Genomic DNA, 27,219 nt, shown 5'->3' on the forward strand with positions numbered 1-27,219 from the left:
ATAACATATTTTTAAAACTTTAATTTCATGTATATTTTTTATGGCAAGCACACACACACATACACGTGTGTAATATAGTAATTTCATGTTCATTATAGAGTCTTGGAGTTAGAAGGAAACCTTATAAGGCCATCTCTTCTGAAACAGAACATACCAGAATGCCTGCCCCTAAAGGGATGAATTATAGGTGCATTCACTAGTTACTACTCCTGGTTTCTCAAAGGAACTTGCTCAGTTTCTCAAAGTCTGGAACTCTCCTGTGGCGGGTAGCTGAGGTAGTTTTTGTGGGTACTTGCATAGGTTGGGATCAAGAAAATTGTTCTCATTTTGATTATCTTTCTATTCATCGATCAGGGAGAGAGTTCAGTCCCAGTGTGTGTTAAATATGTCTCTGAAAGTGTCTCGTTTCCCCTTGCAACAAAGTGAGGGCAGGCCAGGGCGCCTGGGTGGCTCAGTCATTAAGTGTCTGCCTTCGGCTCAGGTCATGATCCCAGGGTCCTGGGATCGAGCCCCGCATCGGGCTCCCTGCTCGGCGGGAAGCCTGCTTCTCCCTCTCCCACTCCCCCTGCTTGTGTTCCCTCTCTCGCTGTGCCTCTCTCTGTCAAATAAATAAATAAAATCTTTAAAAAAAAAAAAAAGTGAGGGCAGGCCTTGGGTTTAGAACTTTCTGCCGGGGGCCAGTAGAGAGAATTTGATACAATAGTTTTCCTTTTATTGAATAGCTCATGATTCCAGTTTGAGGTAGAGAGAAGTGATACCATATTTTTTATAAAATAAATGTAAACAAAAAGTGGTTAGATTTAAATCAAAATACTAAGCAGAGACCAGTGTACAGATAGATATAATATTATAGAAATAGTTTTACATTGTAAGTATAAATAATAATATGTATTATATACTATTATTATATAATAAGATTATAGATATAATACAATAATGATGGTGAAGGTGAAGCTTGCGTGATTGAACCTCGTGAATGCTGCCTCGGTGGTTCTAAAATGATTCGATAAATAAAAACTCAGTTCACACGCAGCTTTTAGGAAATACTTTTAGCAGACTCCATACAGATGTACTGTTTCATCTGGATCTGTTACTCTACGCTCACGCTCACAGACAATGTGTTGATGGTTTCTGTGGAAGTTCTGACCTTTGAACCCAAGATCCTGTTCTATTGCTAAGTTTTGTACATTGCAACAAACATTCGGGAGAAGAGGGCTCTGTGTTCTTTATCTGGAAAACTGAAGGGCTTTGGAACTGATAGACAGCTATCACGTATGTTACAATTCTCTCTGTGGGTGTTTATTTAATCTGGTGCCATCTTCCACCTGTGCTAGCTAACTGGTCTGTGAAGCTGAAATGAACAAGGCATGAGACAGAAACAGAATTTTGAAAGCAACCAAGTTTCTCCAAACGGCGCTCACCACGCTGCGGGACGAGCAACACCACGTCCCCGTGCCCAACTTTCCGAGGGGAAGGAGGGCTCCCAAGTGCTGAGGCCTAGATTGTGTTTGAAACACAACATGCCAGGATTAAAAAACAAACCAACCCAGCTGGAGTGATGCAGAGTATGACTCCAGTTAACGGGCAAACTGAAACCAGGTTTTTTCCCCTTTTAAAAAGTGGTCTGATCGAGGGCATTTTTCAAAGCCTCCTCTTGAATGAAGTGGTGAGTCTCACTGACGTGACTGGCTTAATTTGCTTCTTTTGGTCGCCAGAGGCTGCATTTCCAGCCATCAAGTGAAAACCAACACTCTCTCTCTCTCTCTCTCTCTCTCTCGCCTTTCTGCAGATCACCCAATTAAAGATTGAGAATAATCCCTTCGCCAAAGGATTCCGGGGCAGTGATGACATGGAGCTACACAGAATGTCAAGAATGCAAAGGTAAGAAGGTGGAGCGCTGGGCTCCCTTCTCTCCACGTGCCCCCCACCCCCCCAGGGAACCCAGGAGAGCCAGCAGCAGCCCAGAACCTACCTCCTCCAGCCTTCCTGCCCGCAGAGGCCCAGGCACGTTAGCCATCGAGGAAAGGCGAGATAGGCACCTTCAGTCCCACCGTCTGACGACCCCCACATGCTCCGGTGTGGTTTACGCTGTGGGACAGCCCTGGGTGGTGGTGGTGGGGGGAATGTGTCCTCCGGAGATGGGAGGGGGGAGAAGGCACCAGGGAACTTGGCGTTCTCCATCTGCCCCGGGACAAGAAAAGCTCCAACTTTCTCTCCCTTTTCTTTGCCTTCTCTCTCCTTCTCGTGAAATCAGTCCTTTCTCTCTTTCTTCCCATAAGTCACAGCCGATGAATGATTTTCTTTTTGGCAACAGCTCTTGGTAAATGAAAGGGAAGTTAATGACTCGATTTCCTGGGGGTGAAATGCAGACAAATTTGACACCACGTGGTGGTCTGGGGGCACAGGGGGATTGGGAGCTGGTGATAAAAATTGCTCGGTATTTTTACATATCCTGTGGTCACAGTCGCTGATATGATGAATAGAAGGGTCTGTAGCAAATGTACATAGTGGGAATTTGGTCTGATTTGAAAGGATTGTATGAGTATTGCCAATTTTGTCAAACATTCTCTCTACCTCTTGATATGCTTCCAAAATAACTTACCATATGGCAAGAGAATTAGAAATACATCTTGATTCCTTTGACCAAGAAAGGGTTCCCCGTCACCCCCCCCTTTTGGTGGGTTTAGTGTTTCAAAATAAAATGAGATCACATAGGAAGGTTTTCCTTATCCTTTCTGGAAGACAGGAGAGGGGTGAGTCAGGGAGGTGGACAGACATATGCATTCAAAGAAAAATAAGGGATCTAAGAGAGGAACAGAGAAAAGCCACAGTGTTGTCCTTTTCACACTGGTTTGGAAATTCATGCCATGGAAATTGTTTTTAGCAAGCGGGCTTCCCCGATCTAAGTTTGTGTGCTTTTATTTATTATTATTTTTTTAAAAGCACTTTTTTTTTGAAAAAAGATTTTATTTATTTATTTGTCAGAGAGAGAGAGAAAGAGCACAAGCAGGGGGAGGGGCAGGCAGAGGGAGAAGCAGACTGAGCAAGGAGCCCAATACTGGACTCGATCCCAGGACGCCGGGATCATGACCTGAGCTCAACCGACTGAGCCACCCAGGCATCCTAAATTTTGCATGCTTTTAAAAAAGAAATACACTGTGACCTTCAGGTGTGCACATCTCAGCCCCACTCATATGCATTTCAGCATTTAGAATCGGTTTTCCCCCCCATCACAGATTAATAAGATGCTTTTTGTGGCTAAAAGAACCAAGTTCTTAAATTATTATTGTTAAAAAAATAACAATTGACTTTTCGAATGTCTGCATTTTGAAATTGGAGTTGGACTGAGTCCAAGTTCAGTGGAAAAGTTGACAACAGGTGTCACAGAAAGCTGGTGGGCGGGGAGGGGTCAGCCTGTTTGCAGCCCTGGGCTCAGAGTACCAGGCTGAAGTTGCTGCAGTGGTCACGCTCCCCTGTCGTCCTGACTGCTAGTTGTCACTAAGGGATTTTAGGCTTTGACAGAGTCGCACCTCCATCCTCCTGTGGGTGAGGGTCGAGGCCGTGCATGTAGGGACTGGAAGCAAGCCACCCTGTTCCAGCCTGCAAACCAGGGGTCTTCCTTCCTTTCCACAAAGTCAAGAACAGGTGAGATCATGGATTTGAGGTGTTTTAAATCGCCCCTTCACCTGTAACCAGTCACCAAGTCTGGTTGCCCTCAGTATAAGGTCCAGACTCCTTCCCGTGGTGGGCCGTGCCCTTCTCGTCTGACCCGGCCACTCCCCCTCGCTTTGCCTCCCACCAGTGCCCCCTCTCTGTCTCTGTCATGCTGAAGGGGATGCTCCACGCCTGTATCCTTCCCACTGTTTTTGGCCCTTGGAACAGCATGTCTGGTCTGCCTCAGGCTTTCTCCCCTCCTCCTCACTCGGCCATCTCCTGCCCATCACTAGGTGTCCTTGGAGCTGTCCTTTCTTCCAAGAAGCGTTCCCTGGCCACAGATTGTGGATGTCTATCCCCAGGCCCCCTCCTCACTGCTTTCCTATGTCAGGCCCGGGCCCTGCACTTTGGGAGCTGATGGGATAGAATGATAGACACGGAGGAGAGTCAGGTGGGGAGTGCAGGTGTCTGAGAGATGAAATGTCGGTCACCCCGGGGACTCTCCCCTAAAGTTTTAAACACAGCTGGTTAGGTATTTAGGTGGATGACTCTACTTTGGTCTGAATTGGCTGTCCCGATCATCCCCCCGTTAGTGCAGATTGGCTGAGGGGTCATCTAGGTGTCCTCTTAGGGTAGGCACTTGCAGGAAAAAGGCGGGAAAGGGTGGTGGGTTTTTAGTAGGCACTATGTAATTGACATGTACGGTTAAAACCTGCAGCCTAAGAACCACGTGTGTCTTTGTGGCCATGTTAGGAGTTGCGTTGGGGAGCCAGAGGGCTGAACTAAGCACTGACCAGGCTGGGAGAGTGAACAGGGTCATCTGCCCAGTCCTGTGCACATGGCCTCTGGGAAGGAGACGGAGTAAGGCAGAGTGGCTCCAACAGAAGGCTATGGGACTCAGACGAACCTGGCTTCCATCCTTGCTTCTGCATTTATCAGCATGTGACCTCGGGCAAGTGACTTAACCTCCCAGAGCCTCAGTATCTCCACCTGTAAAATGGGCATAAATGATAGCTTCCACTTTCCAGGATTCTTTTAAGAATTATATGAGAAAATGTCTATAGGGTGCCTGGTTCCTAGTCCATGCTCAATACAATGTATCTGATTTGGGGGAAGACTCCCAGGTACTCCCAGTTTTGCCCTGGTTCGACATTTATTCTGGGCTGTGATCCCAATCCTAGTGACAAGTAGGGAAGGTGGCTGTCCAGAGTCGGCCGTGATAACAGCCAGGCTGGAATGGCAGTCTCCCTGTTCGTCTTGCAATCCTGTTTCCTGTCCCCCACACACCCGGTGACAGCTGGCCCCGCGGGGGGAATAAGCAGGAGGAATGACATTTCCTCTAATTCCAACAGTTGGAAGAAGAGGAGAGGGCCGGACACGGACTCGCAGTTAGCGCACATCAGTAACGTCTGGATTCGCTTGGCCAATGTCTGGGCACTCACCCTGCTATCTCTCCGCCCCACGGTCTGCGTTTGGAAAATGCAGATGGTGTCTTAGTTATTTTTCCACTGTTCATTTATGGGCTCTGGTTACAGAAGCAAGAACCGCTTATTATAAAAATGGGTGAGCTGTGGAAAAAGCACGAGGAAGAAGATAAAATTATTTTAAAATCCTGTCTCTAGCTGACAGATTAGAATAAGTGCCAAGGTTATTTCAAAAGGTTAATCTGCGGCTTAAGAAAACTTGTTACCCTAAAAAAACAGTATTTCCCAAATTGCAGGACCTCTACCCTGGTGACAGATGGGATGATTTTAGAATGTGTACATACATGGGCACATCAGGCTGATTTTTTAGATGGTATTGCTTGGAATGAGACTAAGTTCTAAAGGAGGAAGGAGAGAGGGAGGGAGGGGGAGAAGTAAGGCTGATTATTTAAAGGAAGATATTAAATAAGAGTAGAACTGGTATAAAGGTTTGGTGAACCTGTCAAGGTGATATGCAAATGACAGAAATTTGGGAAATACCCCTAAATGCTCATCCTAACAAGAAAGGTATGGGAGCCTTCCTGCTGTTTGAAATGACCTAGGCCCTGGTTTTCCGGGGAACGTTGCTTTTTTGACCTTGGCTTCAGTCTTTAAGATGTGTTCAGGCAAGCTGTGAACTTTCTAAGAGTCAAGGGTGCTGGGGGCCAAGGCCTGGGTCACTGGGGGCGGGGGTGGGGATGATGGGGGAGGGGCAATGGAGGAAGGAGGGTCGGAGAGGGTCGGAGCTGGGCCTTGTGTGAAGAGTGGGATTTGTGTTGGGAAGAAGGGTTTTCTGGGTTGGGTCAGGGTAGAAGTGGGCAGGGATCTACGAATCTAGAGTAGGGGTCACATTCTGACGCTCTCTGGAAGCCAGCTGGAGTGGCACAGTGACAGGGTGGTTCTGGGGCCGGGGACAGGGGGGCAGTTGCTCCGAGAACATGGCATTCTAGAGACAGAAGGGACTATGGGAGACAACATCTCTTCTAGTTTTGCAGAAGGAGAAACTGAGGACTGGAGATTCATTTATTTCTCCAGTGTTTGATCTGTCCATTTGTTATTCAGGGAACACATATTTATTAAGTGCTCACGCTACGGCAGGTCTTGAGGATGCAAAGGTGAATCAGCACCCAGAGGAGCAGGATCCACTGGCGGAAAGCTCCAGAGTTGGGCTCCCCCAACTCTGCCCAGCCTCTACTTCCTCATCTGTAAAATGGGGGATGATTACAGAACCTGCCTCCAGGGCTGTTGCATGGGTGAAAGGAGGTAATGAGTGTGTCCTGATGACTATTGCTACGTAACAGAGTATTCCCGGGCTTCCCTGGGCCTGGCTGGGAAGGGGCTGCAAGCTAGGCCATCCTTTGTGTGAGATGGTAAAGACCACTTACCCTGTGCCTCCACAGCCCGCTAAAGGGACCTGGAAGGGCAGGCGACCTCAGTCCTGAGGTCTGAGATTCAGAGTGCCCCGAATCTCATCCAGGTGCAATCTGCTAACCCTCGCTCGGTAATGCTCATCGGTACTACTGATGGTAAAAAGACCAGCCATTGCTTGTCGCCACTGTATGCAAGGTGAAGCAAGAGGTAACAGCAAAGCACTTTTATTTTGTTCATGGTGTGTGGGTCAGGAACTCGGAAAGGGCTCATCTGGGCCATTCCTGCCTGCCTTCAGGTGTTGGCTGGGGCAGCAGTAGCCGAAGGCCCCAGGCCGGACGTCCAGTTTGGCTCACTGCCGTACTCCGCAGCCGATGCTGGCTTTCGGCTGGGATCTCAGCAGGGCTGTCCCCTGGAGCATGTGCATCAGGCCTGGCCAACATGGCGGACCCTGGGGAGTCAGACTCCTTCCGTGGCTGCTGGCTGCCCCCAAGACAACCAGGAAGAAGCCACGAGACTCTGTTTACCAGGCCTTGAAAAATGTAGTACTCCTTCTGCTGCTTTCTGTTGGTTGAACGGGACTCACTAAGGGGGGGGGGCAGTTCCAGGGGCAGGGATCCCTCCTCTAGACAGAAGGAGAGTCAAAGAGTGTGTCCCCATGTTTTAACACCGTCCCCACATGCGTGGAAGCGCTCAGCCCGGCATCGGGCCCAGACTGATGCCAGGTTGAGTCAGGCGTTGAGACGGGGTCCGTGCCCTCGGGAAGCCAAAGGCCAGGTTGATGTGCCCAGGGTCGCGCAGCTAGTCGGGGTGCAGAGGCCTGGCTGTGAGCTTAGTTTCTTCAGGATGGAGAGAATCACCTGCCTCTGAGCTATTATTGCTGCCCTCCATCTTCTTCCTCCAGGGCTGGGTTTCTTAATCAGGGTTCCTTTTAAAAATCCAATGAAAGCCAGGGACTGTCTGAAAAACTCACTAGATATAAATAGACAAAAATTGCAAACCATTTTAAGGGACTCAGGGGTCTGGGGCCCCTAAAAGGTCAAAAGCGTTCCATCGGCACCTTCCCTCCTCCTCCAGGCCTGGCTTCCTGATTTTAAATGAACGTTCAGCTCCTTAACCTCAAATGGTCACTTTTCAAACAGTTTAGCACTCTTGTATTCCCATGCTTGTGGTTAAAGGTAATCGGAATGCCTGGTTAATGAGGAGTGATTTCCAAGACAACATTCTGGAGATGGCATTAACTCTCTACTTCTTGCCATACTTTTGGCTAGCCACACGGTTTCCCCCAGAGAAGTGTGAATTTATGGAAAACAAGAGGGGGTTTTGTTTGGGAAGCCAAGCCAGCCTAAGTTGTGAAATTGAGGTTTGTCTCAAGGGGTCCCACCTTGGCTCATGGTTGTCCGTGGAGGATATGGATGTTGAGAACATGCCCCCTAGCCCCCCACCCCCACCCCGAACTTTTCCTGTTCATCTGCAGCACTGTCCTCACCTCTCCTCCCCCACCCTCTGCCCCAGCATACCTGCTGTTCAGGGACAGTGTCCGTGGGCATCTCACTCATTCGTGTTTAAGCAGTGTTTCTCAGACTTTTGGCAGACGTCGAAATTACCTGGGGGTGGGGGGAGCTTGTTAAGAAAAGCAGATTTCTGGGTTTCATCCTCAGAGGTTCTGAATCGGTGGCTCTAGGGAGGGCTCAGAAACTGCCTTTTGACAGGTTTTCTGATGGAGGGGTCCCCTGCTTGCAGCTGGGTAATCCCTTGTCTCTGCAGAACGAGCAAGGGCATTCAGGTAAATGTGTGAAACAGATCTGGAAATAGATCCCATGTGCTGGGCTGTTTTATAAAAAATAACCCTTTGCTCTAAATGCTTAACTTTGGCTGAACATGAGAAGTACCTGCAGTGCTTCCCTAATGTTTTATTATGAAAGATGTAAGACATATAGAAAACATGGAAGAAATGTACAGTGAGCACCCACATACCCATTGCTTAGGTTCTGCAGTTAATATTTTGCTATATATTTACCCTATTCCATCCACCCATCCATCCATCCACCCATCCATCCATCTACCATCCATCAATCCATCCATCCACCATCCATCTATTCATCCACTGACCCATCCATCCATTTGTCCATTTAGCCAGACATTCACCAATCCATCCATCCATCTTATTTTTTTTTAAGCATTTCATACTGAGTGGCAGACATGAGTACATTTCACTCCTCTATACTTCTGTATGCATGTCATTAAGGTTCAATTTTTGCTCACGAATCTCTGTTTTAGGTAAAATTACATACAGTGGAATGCACAAATCTTAAGTGCACAATTCACTTTTTGACAAATACACATTCGTATGAAACCCAAGCCCCCGTGGTAATATAGAACATTCCCTCACCCCAGACATTTCCCTCATGCCCCACCCCAGTTAATTCCACCTCCCTACCAGAAGCAATCCATATTTTGACTTTTTTTTTTTACTATAAGTTAGTTTTGTCTGTTCAGAATTTTGTGTAAATGGATTCTTACAGCGAGTTCTCTTTCACATAAGGCTTCTTTCTCCTGGGGAGCTTTAAAAACTTCTCAAGTCCAGGCTGCACCACAGAACAATGGCATCAGACTCTTGAGGTGGGAGTGGGCTAAGGAGTCAGTATTTTTTCTTTTTTTTTTTTTAAGATTTTATTTATTTGTTTATTTAAAGAGCAGGGAGCCCAATGCTGGGCTCGATCCCACAACCCCGAGATCATGACCGAAGCTGAAATTAAGAGTCAGATGCCCAACTCACTGAGCCACCCAGGTGCCTTGGTATTTTTTTTCTTTGCAGAATTTTTTTTCTTTTTTAAATTGAAGTATAATTAACATACAGCGTTCTGTTAGTTTCAGGGGTACAGTATTATGATTCAACACTTTTATACGTTGCTCAGTGCTCATCAAAATACTTACATGCTTAACCCCTTTCACCGACTTCACAGGAGTCAGCCTTTTTTTCTTTAATTCCCCAGATGAATGCACTCTACAGTCAAGCTTGAAACCCACTCGTGTCTCTCTGCCCGTCCCCACCCTCAGCCCTGTATCTCAGCTACCCCATCCCAGTAAGTCTCACATTAGAAGCTTGTTTCCCTGGAGACCCACTCCCTCATAGATGTTTGTGCTTGTTTTGAGGGGGAGAGACAGATTTTTATATTAGCATGCAGGCCGCTTAGCATTCTTGCAGGAGTGGTTGCTTTTGGGTGACTTCGCCAAGGTCATCATTTGAGCTAAAGGTCACCAGGAGCTGCTTGACTTCCCTCTGTATGACCGACGAGCCCCCAGGGGATGCCTCTCAGAACCAAGGCCTCAAGACCATCCCCTTCAGTATAGGAAGCAGTTTGAGAAAGGTCTGTTAAGTCCGGGCCTTTCCAGTCTTCCGGCTTCCAGAAAGACCCAGGCTGAACCTCGGAAAGTCCTCTCCACCTTCCTGTCCTCCCTCCAAAATCATGAAAACAGAAACAAAACAAAACAAAAAAAACCTACTAAGACAAAGCATGGTTAAACTTGTTAAAATTGCTAGTTTTAGGAGACGGCACCAAAATGTCGAGTTTCTGTCTGTAGCTTCACACCCCAGCTCTTGTTTTGGGGGCTCACAACAAGGACGTGTGACGTGGACCTTGTGCTTCGCATTCTGTGAGTAAAGAGACTGAAGCAAATGCTGGCCTCATCTGTGGTCCATGCAACTACCCAGGGCTTTCTCCGTGATTCTGGAACTGCCCCCATAGTGTTGCTCAAAAGCTTTTTTGGAACCATAGACTGCTTTTGAGTAGGTGATATGAGTATGGACCTCTCCCTAGAAAAATCGACAAGTTCTAGTAAATATCTGATATTTGGGGGGAGAGGGAGGGGAGTTCATAGACCATTCGGAGCCATTGCAAGGTAAGAACTTCTGCTTCAGAATAGAATCCTGTGCGATTTGTAAGCTGGTGTATATCGAGCCGTGTGTCTCAAATACATGCTCAGCCTTTCCCTGCATTGTACCATTTTACAACCCCGAGAGGCAGTGAGGCTTATTATTCCCATTTTACAGACAGAAGAGTGAGGCTCAGAAAAAGGTGGAACGTAGCCAGCTCCACTGTGGCCAGGTTGGAGGCCTAGCCAGCTCCACCGTGGCCAGGTTGGAGGCCGAGTACAGAAGTGAGGCATGTCCACCCAGCCCCAACCCCACACGACCACCCTGAGAGTAAATTACCTAGAGATTTAACAAGGGAGCCCCGGGTTCTCAAACCAAAGTTGCCGTAAGTGGGGGCTGCTCAAGGCCGGAGAGGGAGACGTCTCGGCATTTCTTGGTGCCCCCCGAATCCTACGGCCTTGGTGGGATCAGCGCAGGGAAAGGTGTGTGGCTTCTCTGTGTGCCCTGTTCTCGGCATGCCCTTCCCCAGCTTTGCTGGCTGGTGTGAACGGAGTGCTCGAAGGACCGTAAAGCACTTCGTAGATGAGGAGGAGGCAGCGATGATGATTTGCCCCGCGCTCAGTCCTGCCCGGGCGGTCCTGCACGTTAGATCAGAACAGCGTCCCCCCCAGAGCTGTTCATAAGTGAGAGCTCTTGTGGGATGGTGGGGCCGCTTTCTGAATTTCCATCACAGAGCAGGGTGCTGGCCAGAGGAGGAGCTCGCTCCAGGGAGACCGGGGATCCTGCAGTCCTGGCCTTGCCCCGGCGCGCTGCTCCCTCCGGTCCTTTGAGAATGGCTGCCCACACTTGAGTGAGCCCCCCCCGCACCCAACACCCCGGTGCCCCCGCCACCTGTCCCGTGAAAAGACCAGTTGGCCACAGTGAGAAACGTTCTCGCGGGCGTTCGTTAGCTGGCGGGCTACAGATGCAGTTTGGCCGCGGGTTTGTGTTCCCTTGTAACGTTTTACAACCAGACCCGGCAACAATGGCATCATTCACTGCACTCGCTCACGTGGAACAGAATGTGAGAGGGGGCCCGAGCCAGGGAGGAGCTGGTCTGCGGGCTCCGACACCCACGGCAGAGTCGAGGTGCCGGGGGACCCCCGCCCCCCGGCTAGCGTCGGCGGGGATGCGGCCAATGGCAGAGAGAGCAGCGGCGTTGGACATTTGGTGTAGTAAAGGTTGTTCAAACAGTAGGACGGACAGATGGACCAGTAGAACTTGACATTGCCCCATGCAGCCCGGGGCCAGCTTTCAGCACCAGGCGGCCTTATAGAGGCCAGTTGGTGTGAAGGCAGCCCCGCTCCTGTGATCAAGTTGAAATTCACTGGCAAGAGCTTGGGAATAGCACTGACCCAGGGCCAAGCGCGACTCTATCCTCTTCTTAGCTGTGCAGTCTGCGGCCAGGGGCTTAACCTCTCTGAGCCTCAATGTCTTTACCTCTAAAGTGTATCTAATCATACCAGTGGAGTGGGCTTGTTGTCTGGATCAAAGGAGGGGACGCAGGAAGTCGACCAGTAGAGCGGCTGGGGCGTTAAGAGGCCCCAAAGAACAAGGTTGATGAGGAGTTGGAGATGGGGGCGACGAGGATGAGGATCGGGCTGAGGAAAAAGCACTTTGTTGCTGCCCCTCTTCCCAGACACACAGGGGCTTTTCATCTTTTCCTTTGCTTCCTTTGTGCCCTGGATTCCTCACGGATGCTCTCGAGCTGCAGGGGAGGAGGGTCTGTCTTCCCACTGCAAGGACAGTCCACAGCGGGTCATACTGCCACGGATCATGTTCCTTTGGTCGGTGCATCGAGGAGCCCAGTAAAAATGCCCACAGCTTGTGTGATTGCGGTGCTTTTTTCCCTTTGCCTCTGTAACCCCACGCTGATGGAGAAGGCACTTCACGCTTGCACACTGTCAGTCCACCTGTCAGTTGGACTTGGGGACGTAGATTGCAGGCACCCGGGGATGGGTTCATGATTGACGGTGGGGAGGATGTTTCAAGCGCCCTGGAGAAAAACAAGCTGCGAGGGATGAGTGGTTATTGGGATAATATGGCTTTTCCACTTCTGGGAGTGTTAGTAATCAAAAGCAGGATTTGGCCTTTCTAGAGAGTAATTTTGCAATTTGGCAGCACTGGAAGGGAGAATTCCACGGAATCCATTGATACATTCTCTTGTAAAATCCCTCAGCCAACTTTTTCTTTTGCGGGGAGGAGTTGTTTTCTTTAATTAAAAAAAATAACCGTCCCCATTAAGAATATAAAACTAAAAAGAGATTTCCCCCTTCCTGTTGGAGCTCGGGCAGCTCCGTTCTTGAACTAAGCAGACCTAAATAGAATTGCCGGTGAGATTTGACAACTTTTATAATGTTTTATTATTATTATAATTTTCCTCCTCCTCCTCCCTTTTTTTTTTTTTCCATTACGTAGCTGGAGCTGCAAAGAGAGGACTGTAAAGCTAACATCATTCCTTTCAGACTTCTGGCCCCAGGGGGTGATTCCAAGTGGTGTGGCTGCTCAGGATGGCTCCAGCTTTGGTTTGGAAGTGGTACATGCCACAGGAAAGCTCGGCCAGGGGACCCCGGGGTGTTGTGAGGGCTCTGTAGCCTCATGGAAACTTGGCAGACACTCCGTGTCCCCTGCCTGGCTACTCTGATGTGCTTTCACATGACAAACAAAGTCAGGGGCCAGGGTGGAGATCGTTGCACCCCCGAGGGATGGGAGAAGCAGGAGAGGGATCTTGGGCCCTAAGCCCCCTGCTCCTCTAAAAGTATATTGCATCCTAAAAATGGAAAGAAATAATCAGGAGCCTGTCTAGGAATAGCGAGGGTACAGTTGGGTTAGAATCCTGGTTGTGTCTCTTTCTAGCTCTGTGACCACGGGTGAGTTGCTTGACCTCCCAAGGCCCTGGTGGCCTCATCGCGGAAAGTGGGGATAAAACCAGTACCTACTTCATAGGGTCACAGAAAGGATGGAAAGGCCAATGCAGCATCCTTCACGCTGTGTTAGATCTAGTGTTCTTGGTACCTGACCTGATTTCAGGTGGACTCTTAAGCCATAAAAGAATAGTTGGTTTATGGCAAAAGTCACAACTAAGTTGGGGATTTACTGATACGTATTTCTTCTAGGGAGGAATTCTTAGCCTGTTGGTGCCATGGGCCTCTCTGGTGGTCTGGTGAAACTTATGGGTCACACTTCTCAGAATAATGGGATTAAATGCATCCTATCAAATGCGTAGATTGCAAAAAGAAAACCAGTTCTCCTGAAACGTGGTTAACAGAATATTTTTAAACGGCAATATGGGATTACGTGCGCTTTATAAATGTCTTAAGTAACGGGATCTAGTAGCAGGTCTAAAAGGACTGTAATTTTGAAGCTGTGATAAGCACAAATAGTATCTTGAGGCATCTACAGCAGCTGCGGTGGAAATGAAATTATTTCATTTCTGTTGATGACAGTCGCTAGGGCTGCTAATACAACCGTGGCTTGTTGCCTACATTTGTAACAGAAAGGAATGCTAAATTTCAATTTAAGATTAATGAAAATAAAGACGTCATTTTACAAATCCAAATTTAGAACCTTAAGTTTCCCCCTGAGGAAAGGCCTCCCAAGTCAAGGAGACAGGCTTTCTCCTGAGAAATTCCGTGGGCTGAAAGCATGAGTCATTTTTGTGAAGGCATAACAGAAGTTTCTACTAAGTGCCAGGTATTTTCTAGGGCATATGGTGGGATCTTTTCAACAGTCTCGTGAGGCTCAGAGAGGTTAAGTGCCTCATCCAAGGCCACACAGCATTAGATGGCGGATCTTTTAGAGAACACATATCTTCCCGAATCCAACACCTTCATTCTTTCCACTACGTCCAGATTCTTAAATATCTAAATAGAAATCAGCGTCCAGTGGGTTCTTCAGGGATAGGAAGGTATCGGGGGGCTCAGGGTAGAATGGTGTGGTTTCTCCGCATCATCTCTGTGTTTTCCTCAACTCACAGACGGGGAAACTAAGGCTTAGTGAGGCGACCTGCTTTATCTGAGCTCACAGAGCTAGCAAGGACATTGGCCTGGGTGTGCTACAGGCTGTGGGGGGCGGTGGAGGGACTCGTTTCTGGGGACTTTATGAAGACTGGGCATTTCCCGGAAGTAGCAGCTTTTCTGCATTTCCCAGGTGACTTGGGATCAGATTCAAATCCGGTTCTCCCCCTCCCACCTGCAAGTAGTCTTCTTGGGAGAAGCATGGGGAGGGCTTTGAATATCTTCGTCTTCATCTCTATTTTGCTTTTCATCCAAGCAGCGCTTCCACTTTGCACAAAATAGTAAGTGCCCTAAAAGTTTTCCCATGTCCCCGGCTCCTGAAGGGAGCCCTGGTAATTATCTCATAAGTTAGATGACGTTCTGTGTCCTACTACCTTGGTTCATCTCGCACGGCTTTCTGCATCCATGTATGGATAGTCTCCATATTCTTTTTGAAGCCTGTGTAATATTCCATTCTCATCTCTGCCAGAGTTTACTTAACCATTCATGAGGGCATTTAGGCTGTTTCTCGTTTTTTCCCTGTTATAAACAGTGCTGCAGAGAGAAGCCTCATGCTTATGTCTTTGCACACCGACTTGAACAACTTTTTCTTTTTTAAGATTTTATGTATTTGAGATAGAGAGAGAGCATGAGTGGGGGAGGGGCAACGGGAGAGGGAGAAGCAGGCTTCCCACTGAGCAGGGAGCCTGATGCGGGGCTCGATCCCAGGACCCTGGGATCATGACCCGAGCTGAAGGCAGACGCTTAACTGACTGAGCCACCCACGTGCCCCGACTTGAACAACTTCTTAGGAAAACGCATAGTAATTGGATTGCTGCATCTACGTTATTGTACGTTTTTAAGAAAAGGGATGCTATCCAGTTGCCTTCCAGAAAGGATGTGCTGGATCACCCCTCCACCAGCCTGTGCAGTGTAATTGTGATTCTCCTGCCCACAGTTTCCTCTCCCCACCCCAAACATTGGCAGCCCCCTCCCCTGCATGGGATGAGCACGTGTTCCAGGCCAGACCATTCTCTTCTTAAGCTTCTCTCAATTCTTCCTTTGATCTTAGAGCCACCCCTCCTCCCAGCTCCTCTGCAGACTCCCACTCTGACCCTCCCCACCCACCTGGCTTCCTGTGGGGCTCCTGGGGCTGCTGAGCACACCTCCCTCCTTCCCAGGGGAGGTTTCAGTTGAAGTACCCAGGCTATCGTGAGGAAGAGAGTGGGAATACTGGTATGAAAGCTGAAGGCAAGGGCGTGTGGATGGTGTATCCTAAGAGGGTGAGGAACCACATTTTGAGCCGTTGGGAGGACGCTATTCATAGGATGTCACTGGATTTTATTCTGCTTGGTTCACTCGTGTGACCGTTGAAGCTCCGAAGGGCACACAGTCTGTAAGTGATGGGGATGGGATGTGAATCTGGATCTGCCTAATTTTAGACCCCATGCTCTTTGCTCGGTTTCCTTTATCCTTGCTCTTCCTTCTCCCTTCCTTCCTCTCTTTCCCTCTCTTTCTCTCTCCTACTCTCTCAAAACAATGGCAATAATGATGATGCTTGCCATTTGCGGAGCACTTGCTATGTTCAGTTTTTCACACGTGTTCATTTCTTCTCTCAGCAACGTTTGAACTGGGAATTTTTACTAGCCAGGCATGGAGGATAAGTTAAATATTGTCAGTGGTGACAAGTACACCTGCTCAAAAGGAAATTTGAAGGCATAGGCAGCAAACAACCCAGATTAGGGTAGCCGAAGATCATACCTGACTATCCTAGGTGGTCAGCAACTTCTTTACTAATGTTGGACCAAGACCTCAGCCCTGTTTTAAAGATGGAAACCCAGAAGTTCAGTCTAAGTGACTGCTTCACTCTTCTAGCTTTTGAGTTAGGGAATTCAGAGACATATACATGAGGTTGAAATATTTCAAAATGCCATGTGAAGAGGGGTTCCTCGTGGGGGATGCTCATTTAATTTTTGGCATACACATAGAACTATTCATAAACCTACTTGCCTAATGTATAAGGCATGAAAAGTTAATGCATGGATATATGTGTCTGTGGTGTTTGAAGCACTTGGGTATAATTGGATCACTGTGTTCATCAAAGACTCCTTTTTTTCTTATTCTGTGATGCATTTTTGGTGGATTCTTTGACCCTGTGGTTCAGCCAGTGGGGGATCTGTATCGGGGCACTGATCAATGTTATTTCCCATCTTCTCTCTTTCAGTAAAGAATATCCTGTGGTTCCCAGGAGCACAGTAAGACAAAAAGTAGCCTCCAACCACAGTCCTTTCAGCAGTGAGCCTCGAGCTCTCTCTGCCTCATCCAACTTGGGGTCCCAGTACCAGTGCGAGAATGGTGTGTCCGGCCCCTCCCAGGACCTCCTGCCCCCGCCCAACCCATACCCACTGCCCCAGGAGCACGGTCAGATTTATCATTGCACCAAGAGGAAAGGTGAGTGTGATGACCCTTTTCTGTTTTTCCTTCCTTACCTTGGGGAAAAAAAAAGTACACACAACTACATTTATTTATTTAAAAAATGTAAGCAATATAAAAATACATGGAAATTGTAAGAAATTCAAACCATATCAGTAAAAGGGAAGGATCTCCTTTGATACATCTCCTCCAGTTCTGGCCCCTTGCTTGGGGAAAACTTATTTGAACTGTCCGGTCCTATTTAATTCATTTACACATGTGCGTGCACACACACCATGTGTGCAGAGACACATAAAAATAGTTTTCTTTTTACTTTTAACAGTTGAGATTATACTGTCTGTATTTTGCATTGCCTTTCTTAAGCTCGGGAATACGTTGTAGATGATCTTTTCATGAACCTAGAGCTGCCTTGCACTTTTTAAAAGCTGCTGAAGAGAAAATATGGCCTCAAAAGGATGAAGCAGAATTTATTTTTCACTCCCACGAGTGGCCAAGGTGGCTGCTTCTAGCGTTTGTGGTTGTATTGCAAGCCAGGCTGCAGAGAGCCTTCTTGTAGTTGGATGTGCTTTGGTTCATGTGCTAGGGTTTCTCTTGGGTGGGTGGATTCTGAGCTCTTCTCTCATTCCAGATCAAAATCAAAAAAAAGAAAGAAAAAGAAAAAATCACAACTGATCTTCTCTCCTTTGCATTTTGTCTTTAAATCTAGTTTAAATTCTGTCTGAGACCCTTCATTGTCTTCTTTGCCAAATGAGAAATGGGTGACTTTTCCTAAGTCATCTGAGTTGAGGGCTGTAATACAAAAGGAAATTTCTGGTGGCACATTTTTTGAGCCAGAGTCGAAGCAGATGTGGTTGAGTTCAGCTTAATAGAACGGTCGCTTGTGTGAATGGCAGACCGGCAAGGTGGGGACAGCATGGGCGACAGGGCCAGATGACACAGGCTTGAGTCTCAACTCTACCACCAGCTTCTTGTGTGACCTCAGCAGGTGTCCTGGCCTCTCTATGCCTCAGTTTCTCACCTTGTAAATGGTGCTTGAGATCCCCAGAGCATCTGATACTCAGTAAGCACCCAGCAGGTGTTAGGTCTGATTGTGTGAGTGGCAGGTACGGCTCCAGGGAGAGCATCCACAGAGGAAGGGAAGGCTGCTTATCTGGGTGAAGTTTCGAGAAAGCAGATATGGGGGGGGCAGGGACCACGTACAGTTGGGATGAATCCCACCTTTGCCATTTGCAGGTTTTTATGATTGGGGCAAGTTCCTTAACTGCTCTAAGGCTTATTTTTTCTAATCTGTAGATTTGGTCTCATGATCAGACCTGTCCCATAGGCGTGGTGTGATGATCTCATGAAAGTGTGCTTGCCATATTTAGCACAAGGTTGACCCAAGAAGCAGTCACTGGTTTGCTCCAGCAGGCCCAGATCTTAGTCTTTGAGAGGGGTCTCTCATACCTCCCAGCCTCAGTGGCCAACTCGATGCCTTTAGAAGTCCAGCGCCCAGTGTCTGGAACAACTACTTCTTCTTCTTCCTCCTCCTCTTCCTCCTCCTCTCCCTCCTCTTCCTCCTCCTCTTCTTCCTCCTCCTCCTCCTCCTTCTTCTTTTTCTTCTTCTCATTCATCTTCTTCTTCCTTTAAATCAGCTCACTAACAAGAACTGATGGGAAATGGATGCTTTGGCAGTCTTCTCTGAGCTGAGGTTACTCAAGGAAAGTAACACAGTTTGACTCTTTGATATTACCGATCTTGAAGGAGAGAAGGGCTGTCATTGGTTCAAGCCTGGGGCTGGGGAGCTGCCCTGGGCGAGGCTAAGTTTCCAGACTTAACCTGAAGCCCATCCAAGCTCCTTGGATCTTGAAGGCCTAAACAATAATATCACCCCAATGGGCCCCCTGGCCCGGCTCCCAGCATGTCCACTGCCGCCTGGGCTGGAGACCAGATGCCTGCAAACACGTCAGCCTCTTCAGGCACGAGCAGGGTTTAAGCATGTCCCTTGGGGCACAGTACTGCATGAAGATTCGGATCTATGTCCTATTGAAGGCAAGCCTTGCCTAGGTTCTATGCCATAGCCTTTTGACAACACTATTACGTATGTGCTGTTATTCACTCACTTTACAAACAGGGAAACTGAGGCTCAGAAAGGTAAAATCATGTGCTCGTGGTTCCCGAAGGTGGGAATTTGAACCCATGCCTGGTCTGCAGGCTCTGCTTGAGCTCCGAGTCACATTGTACACGGTCCCCATTACCTTTGCTTATCAGCCCTAATCTCAGAATGCCACTTTTCACTAGAGATTGGCCTGGAGACTGAGTCAAACATACTGATGAAGAGCTCACTAGGTTTGAATTAGGGAGTTCTGTCAATTAAATTAATGCCAGGCCAAAAGAAGGGGAGGAAGAAGTTAAAAAGAATCCAGGTACTTTTTTAGATTCAGTATCTACAGCATCATCCTTGTAAAGGCTTTTCTCCTGGAGGGTGGTGTGAGAAGGCTTTGAAGGCAAGGGGATGAAGCCTTCCAATGATGTGAGCAGATGACGCACAACAGGGTATTTGGCGGGATCCTCAGGTGAGCTCAGGGTCGACTTGAGGTGGCCACTGGGGAAGCCGGACTTGGTGGCCAGTCTGCCGCAGGACATCCCAGCAGCTGACGCTTTCCAGCAGCATGGCAACGGGCAAGCTGCTTGCTTTCTCAGCCTCAACTCCCTTTTTTGCAAAATGAGGATTACAGTAGCACCTCCCCCGTAGGGTCGTGATGAGATGGAATGAGAGGGTTCATGCGAAGCGCCCGGAAGAGTACCCCACACATCTAAGTGCTCGATGCGTGTTAGCTGGCCACCACTCTGCACTTAGGAAGCTCACGGCTGCAAGTGGGTCAGATGTGTAATTATATACGGTGATACGACTGCTTGATTAAAACGGTGATCTGATGCTGTGAAGGAGATAGGAAACGTGCCGATGCGTACGTATGATGCAGGGTGTGATGCAGGAGCCGGGGGATCGGGGGGAGTTTAAGCCAAGGTCTGCAGAGCGGAAGCTGGAAGGAGAAAGAGGGGAGATGGCCGGGGATCCAGGCAGAGAGAAGGGTATGGGTGCAGCCCCTCAGAAACTGGGGAGCCAGCCCCCTCTGGGGAGCAAACACAGGGCCACTGTGGCTGGAACACAGTGAGGGGAAGGGGAGGCAGATGAGCTATGGAGAAAGGCAGGAACCAGCACGCTGCCAGCCCTTGTAAGCCATTTTGAGGACTTTAGATTTTTTTTTTTTTTAAAGATTTTATTTATTTTTTTGACAGAGAGAGACATAGCGAGAGCAGGAACACACGCAGGGGGAGTGGGAGAGGGAGAAGCAGGCCTCCCGCAGAGCAGGGAGCCCGATGTGGGGCTCGATCCCAGGATCCTGGGATCATGACCTGAGCCGAAGGCAGACGCTTAACGACTGAGCCACCCAGGCGCCCGGACTTTAGATTTTTTTAAAAAAGATTATTTGTTTATTTATGAGAGAAAGACAGAAAGCATGCACATGAGCAGGGGGAGGAGCAGAGGGAGAAGGACAAGCCGACGCCATGCTGAGCAGGGAGCCTGATGAGGGGCTCGATCCCAGGGCCCTGAGATCATGACCTGAGCCCAAACCAAGAATCAGAGGGTCAAACGACTGAGCCACCCAGGCACCCCAGGACTTTAGATTTTATCCTGACCCCAACAGGCAGCCATCAGAGGGGTTTTGACCCACAAGGGACGTGATGAGGTTTCTGTTTTGAAGCAGGCATTTTGCTGTGTTGGGGGGTAAGGGGTGGGGGGACGAGGATTGGCTCCAAAGCTCTGCTGAGAGGCTATTGCAGGCCCTGAGGCGGGAAATGACAGTGCTAAGCCCCGGCTGCCGGCACAAGATCTGCAGGTGTGGGTACAGTCAGGCCCCAGGGACCCGTTGCCGATAACAAGGTGAAGAATGACTCCCTTTCCACAGATGCAGAAACTGAGGCTCAGGGAGATTGAGTGATTGGTCCAGCATCACCCGGCTCGTGAGTGGTCCCACCCCAAGTTCACGCCACGGTCCGTGCATTCGGGCTGCAGGGGGCGTGCACCCTGCAGGACCCCTTTCACCTTGCCACAAACCTCTGCCCTTCTCACCTCCCTCCACCCCCAAAAGGGCGCTCCCGGGGACAGGGAGCATTCCAGCCGAGCTCTGTCTGTCCCGCGTGCCGACAAAAAGCAATTCATCATCAGCCTCCATTGTAAGGTGATAAGGAATCAGCAAGGTTTCCTTCCAGTTTGGGATTCCCGTGAAGTGATAGCTCCGTGGGTGGCTCCCCCCCCCCGCCCCGCCCCGCGGCCCCTGCCTGCCCCACTATCTGACTTCCCCTCATTGTCTGTCTCCTTTCCAACGAGCCCAGGAGGCAGGCCCAATGAAATGTCAAAGGGCCAGGCAGGCCAGAGGGTTTCTTGTGTTTGGACCCAGCTGTCTCCAAACTATCTCTCCTTGTGGATGGAGCCGAAAGAGCCAGGAAGGTCTTTTATCAATGCCACTCAATCAAATCCAGGACCCCGGGGCCTGGGAGAGCACTTGTCTGTCTTTCTTTCCCCCTCCCACCCTGATAACCGCCCCCCTCCCCAACCTTAGAAACCAGAGGCAACCCAAATAAAGATTTGAGCAAAGCCATCTACTACCCTGGCTATTCAAAGGGAAGGCAGAAGGGGGGAGGAAGAGAATACAGTAAAGGGTTCTGTGGGTTGCATTTTGTCCGTGCTGTGTGCTTTTTAGACCAATTTCACACTGCTTCCTTCCCTGGACCTTCCTTCCAGCCCCTGAGCCGGGCTTGGGGGCAGTGGTGCCCTCCATCCCCATTTTGCAGGGCGTAACAGGGGACTAGGAGGTTGGATTGGCTTCCCAAGGTCGTGTGGCTGGTGAGTGGCAGATCCAGGATGCGTTCGTGAAATAAATATTTGTTGAGCATTTACTTTGTACCGGGCGCTGTCCCTTGTACGTGGGATAAGGGGACAGCAAGGGGGCGAAGGTCCCTCTTTTCCCGAAATTTGTATTCTCCTTGGGGAGACAGATAATAAGCAAATAAATAAATGTCATGATTTTCAGATGGTGGTTCAGTGAGGATTGGACCCGAGTCTTTTGATTCCCAACTGAGAATCTTCTCACAAATACTGATTCAGTCTGTTCCACTTTGAGCTAAGAGCTAACATTACGGGGACACACACACACACCATCCATCCATCTGTCCACCCATCCATCCATCCATCCATTCACCAGCTCAAGGTTACCATCTTTTCATCTTTTCTGGACACAGTGAGTTTCACAAAAGCCGAAAGGCTTAGGCTGTCCCATCCATCCATCCATCCATCCACCCACCAGGTCAAGGTTACCATCTTTTCATCTTTCCTGGACACGGAAACTGAAAAACTTAGGCTGTCTGTCAGAAAGAGCACTGTGTTGTGACTCAGAAAGCCTGAATCATACTTCCACTTCTGACTTGCTGAAGGTCGCTCAGCCCAGGAGTGGCGGTTCACCCAGATCTTTCATCCGAACAAACCCAATCAGCAAGAGAAATGACCCATTTGGAAATAGTGACAATATTTGCTTAATGGGATGAGCAATTTAAAAGCGGCCTTGTGAATTTTCCTGCTCTGGGATCCACCCAGACACCTTCAAGCATTGGACAGCCTCCACACAGCCATCCATCCGATCTTCTAAGAGGGAAAAAAGAGGAGACCCGTGTTACTTGGACAGATAAGATTTGAACACTTTATTATCATCTCCATTCCTGCAAGGAATCTAAGCATTATCCCCCTACCTAGTCAAGAACTGAGATTGGGATATGGTGCAGTGGCCCATGCAAGGTCAGATAGGCAGGGAGAGTCAGAGACATGCCCTAAAATCTGTGCTCTGGAAAGATCGTTAAAGCCATTTATCCAGAATCAGAAACCACTAGAAAAATGCAAGGTGCCGGGATATTTCGCGGTGCTATGTGGTGATCAGTGCTCAGAATCAGGAAGAGCTTTCCTGTTATTCACGAGACTCAGTTGGGTTCAGGACAGGTGGAATATAATTGACTGCTCCTGCTACTCACCTTTCTGAAACTGAGCTCTGGACCCATCTCATGGAAGACTTGATGCTTGACTACCTATTCCCCAGCCGTGGAAGGGAAACACGACTCGGCTGGGAAAGAGATCTTTGCTGTTGAGCAATTATCAGGCTCCCAATAAAGAGAAAGAAACCAAACCATGGCCAAAACAAACATAGGGATTATATCCCAACCATTGATCACCACCGACCTGAAATTTGGATCTGTGCTTTGGAATTTATTTACAATGTGATGAGGTCCAAAGAGGAATTTGAGAACGCTCAGGACCCGCTTTCATGAATAAGCCAGTCTTTTGCTTTTCTTAGGACTCTGCATCAGATCTTCGGGTTATTAAAGACTGGAATGTGTAATTTTACGATTTTCCAAAATGTGCTCCGGCCTTTTTCATATTATTCTTCCTTTTTTTGCTTGTAACAAATCTGGAAGGGGATCAGAAACTCGGGAATGGTTAGTTTGCCTTGTTTTTTTTCTCTTGCCAAGGGTACCCTGCAGCTGTACTCTTGATTATTGAAAAGGGGAACGCCCTGGTTAAATGGAAAACCCAAAGATTATGATTCTAGCAATAATGGAAACATTCAGATTTATGGATCTGGGGTGGGGGGTGGGGGGTGGGGAGGTGGGTGGGTTGGAAGGAAGCATGGAGGCACGAGGGAACCGAGGGAGGAGGTGGGGAGGACAGAAAACGTCGAGTGTAGCAATGTCTTCAAGACACCAAAGACAAATGCCCCATTGAAAGGTGGAAAAAGTGGCCACGGGCTCATCTGGATGTCTTCAAACATCTGGATGGTTGGCATGATGTAGATAAAGCACCTGGAAGAGAGGCCGCGTTTTTGGCTTTTATTTTGGACAAATGTTTGGGCGTCCTATGGGGCCCAGATGTGTCCCAGAAAGAGTCTAGCTAAAAATAAATGTGCTTGCTGGGAGGTGGGTCCAGTCCCAGCATAGATGGGTTTAGATGGGGCAGAGTTTTACCCGCCTATGGGTGTTACTCAGGGTATGATGCCCATGGAAGCATTCGGTGGAACCCAAACCCAAGCTCTCCTACTCGAGTTGGGGAGCTGTTTTAAAATCCTGTGCAAAAACCAAAGGACTCCCTGTGGGGTGAAGCTTTATATGCAAGGACCACCTCCCGTTCACCGAGCGTCAGCCTCCCACTGTCACTGCTCAGGGTGGGATGGAGAGCCCCCCCCACCTCCAAAGTGCACTGAGCAGGACCCTGGCTATTTATTGACCGCTCTATGCCCAGCAACTGGCACTTGGTCGTGGCTCAGCACATCTCTGTTGGATGACTAGGTGAGTGGCATTCGCTGTGAGAAATCGAGAGAGCTGGAAGCAAGGTGTGGTTGGCAAGGAAGCCAGACGTGGCTTCGATTCCAGCCCGTGCTCCTTCCCAGTTCCGTGACCTTGGGAAGGTCACTTCTCTGAGTTCAGTTTCTGCCCCTTGACAGGCGCAAGAGGGGCCACCTGGAGGAATTACTGTGAGACCAGGGAAAGGTCGCTTAGTAGGTGCTCAATACCTAATCACGATGATCTCCTCCCATTATTTAGTTCCATGTCCTGCCCCCAGGCCACTGACCATCACAGCAGGTGCAGGGATGCCCCAGTGTTTCCTTTTTCTTCACACCCCCCAACGACAGACACTTTTTCTTAACATGTATTGATTCGAAAGAGATTGGAAGATGAGGACAGAAAAATCTCCAGGTTGGCGGATAAAATCCCAGCGAAGGAATGAATCTGTGTTGAGGTTTACACCTTGATCGAAACTCTCAAGCATTGCTTCCCCGAAGGAAACACCTGGAGGTGTGTTAATCTGTGTTAGGTCTGCTGAGAGACTGACTGGTGGTGTTTCCCTTGCAACAAGAGCTGCTCTTGATGACAGGTATCAGGAGATTTACGTGCTTGATTTATTGAATTCTTAGCGGCCAGGTGAGGTAAGTATTACTAACTCTGATTTAGACAAGCTGAGCGTGGGTCTCAGGGAGGCCAGCCCTGCTCCTGGCACGCAGATAGGAAGTAGGAGAACCAGATTGAAACTCAGATACGTCTACACTTCTTAACTTGGGGTCCGGATTTTAGGGGCTCCCTGAGCTCCCGAAAGTTAGTGCAAAGCTGTGCTAGGCACACAGGCGGTTTTCAAAACGTTGTGTTTCGGTGTGTGTTTCTAGGAGAGAGCCCAGCGCTTGTGACTGTTCCCAAAGGAGGCAGTGACCCCAAAGTAGTTACGGAAGACCCTCTTTCAGAGACAGAATGATCTCCATGGCCCTACGCTGGGGGCTAGCTGGTGTCTGGGGGGAAGGGAAGTGACTTTTTCAATAAGGAAACGGTGACCCGTTAAGTTGTACCGACTCTTAACAGATACTAACTGGGACTTGCCGACAGAGGCGTTGGGGAAGGATCCGGGGCTTCGCCCGAGCTCCCGTCCATCTGTGTACTTGTCCATCCGTCCTTCTGTCTGTTGCACAGATACTCAGTACGTGCCTCTCTGGGTAGTGTGGTCCTGAAGAGCAGAGACTTGTAATTCGATTACTTGAATTCTAACCCACCGCGCTCCACTGTTTAGCTGCAGACCTCGGGCGGGTTGCTTGACCTCTCTCTGGGCTTCCGTTTTGTGATCTGCAAAATGGGGATCCTCGCAGAGCCCACCCCATGGGGTTGCTGAGCAGGCTGCATGGGGTCCCTTTCCGGAGAGCGCTCGGAACAGCCCCAGGCGGAGTAAATGCCGTTTGTGTGCGTTCATACTGTTATCGTGGACGGTCTTAGTATTATTCTGGCTCCCAGGTTCTGGATCCTGGGGAATACCGTGGTGGGTAGCGCAGACCATGTCCCGCCTTTGTGGAACGTACACGCCGAGCTCAGAGGGGTCAAGGTCTGTGCTCCGGGCCTCCACCATTACTGTCCCCACTTCTCGTGATCAGAATGGAGGCTGGCGCTCAGAGTCCCCCGGACGGGATCCTTGAGTCCTGTGGCTGCGTCCGCCTCCAGTTCCCGGCCTCACTGGTCTCTGTCCTCCTGTCTCCGCAGATGAAGAATGTTCCACCGCGGACCATCCCTACAAGAAGCCCTACATGGAGACGTCGCCCAGTGAGGAGGACCCTTTCTACCGCTCCGGCTACCCCCAGCAGCAGGGCCTGAGCGCCTCCTACAGGACAGAGTCCGCCCAGCGGCAGGCCTGCATGTACGCTAGTGCCGGGCCACCCAGCGAGCCGGTGCCCAGCCTGGAGGACATCAGCTGCAACACGTGGCCCAGCATGCCTTCCTACAGCAGCTGCACGGTTACCACGGTGCAGCCCATGGACAGGCTCCCCTACCAGCACTTCTCGGCCCACTTCACCTCGGGGCCCCTGGTCCCCCGGCTGGCCGGCATGGCCAACCACGGCTCCCCGCAGCTCGGAGAGGGAATGTTCCAGCACCAGACCTCCGTGGCCCACCAGCCTGTGGTCAGGCAGTGTGGGCCTCAGACTGGCCTGCAGTCCCCCGGCGGCCTGCAACCGTCCGAGTTCCTCTATTCTCACGGCGTGCCGCGGACCCTGTCCCCCCACCAGTATCACTCGGTGCACGGTGTGGGCATGGTGCCAGAGTGGAGTGAGAACAGCTAAAGTGAGGCCTGCTTCCTCACAGACGGTTGCTAGAGAGAGAGAGAGAGAGAGAGAGGGAGAGCGGGAGAGCGGGAGAGCGGGAGAGAGACAGTAGCAGAGAGAACCCCACGGACGGCATTTTTCATTTCAGTGTTCACGTCTGCACTCCAGAGCCCTGGGCGCTGATCTAATCGGCCGCTTGAAACCACAATTCAAAAAATGTGACTTTGTTGTTCTGTCTCAAAACCAACCGAAAAAAGAGGAGCCCCCACCCCCCACGACCACCGCACTCGTCGGCCGGCCATGTTCACACCACCTGCAGATGTCCTCAGTGATTCCTTCTTTTGGTCTCCAGAAAGCCTTGCCTTACCGAGTGTTTTAGCCGAATGGCGTAGATGGGAGTCTTCCCTGTCTTGGTGTTAATGTTGACATTGTTATATAATAAATAATAATATATTTTTTTTCTTTCAATTTTCTTAATGGGACCCAGTCCCTTATTTTGGGGGAGGTCTGAGGCAAGTGTGTTTCAAAATATGTACTTGTGGGGTTCCCCCCCAGATATACCACCCCTGAAACCTAAATTTGCCACCCTGCACTTGACTAAGAAATGACCTACCTCTGCCATGTGATGTTCCTAAAAAAGTTCCCTAGGTCCCAGCTTTTGTCCGATTTTTCCTCTCTTGCCCATCATCACAGAGCCCAGTGTGGCCCTCTCCTTATAACGCGGGCCTCCATCT

General features: G+C 49.3%; 1 protein-coding gene across 1 annotated transcript in view; it reads left to right on the forward strand.

Moving 5' to 3' along the window:
• The window catches only part of TBX5 (T-box transcription factor 5), a 43,982-nt gene extending 17,039 nt beyond the window's left edge, over nt 1–26,943 (forward strand). Inside the window, exons 7-9 of the mRNA XM_081802152.1 lie at nt 1,790–1,881; nt 16,621–16,847; nt 25,929–26,943. Coding sequence (XP_081658278.1) covers nt 1,790–1,881; nt 16,621–16,847; nt 25,929–26,503 — 894 coding nt within the window. The 3' untranslated portion in view covers nt 26,504–26,943. The remainder of the gene's footprint in view (nt 1–1,789; nt 1,882–16,620; nt 16,848–25,928) is intronic.
• The last annotated feature ends 276 nt before the right edge of the window (nt 26,944–27,219 follow it).

The sequence above is a fragment of the Leptonychotes weddellii genome, chromosome 13 (assembly GCF_054177405.1).
Source record: "Leptonychotes weddellii isolate Sample4059 chromosome 13, ASM5417740v2, whole genome shotgun sequence".
In the NCBI taxonomy this organism is placed as follows: Eukaryota; Metazoa; Chordata; class Mammalia; order Carnivora; family Phocidae; genus Leptonychotes; species Leptonychotes weddellii.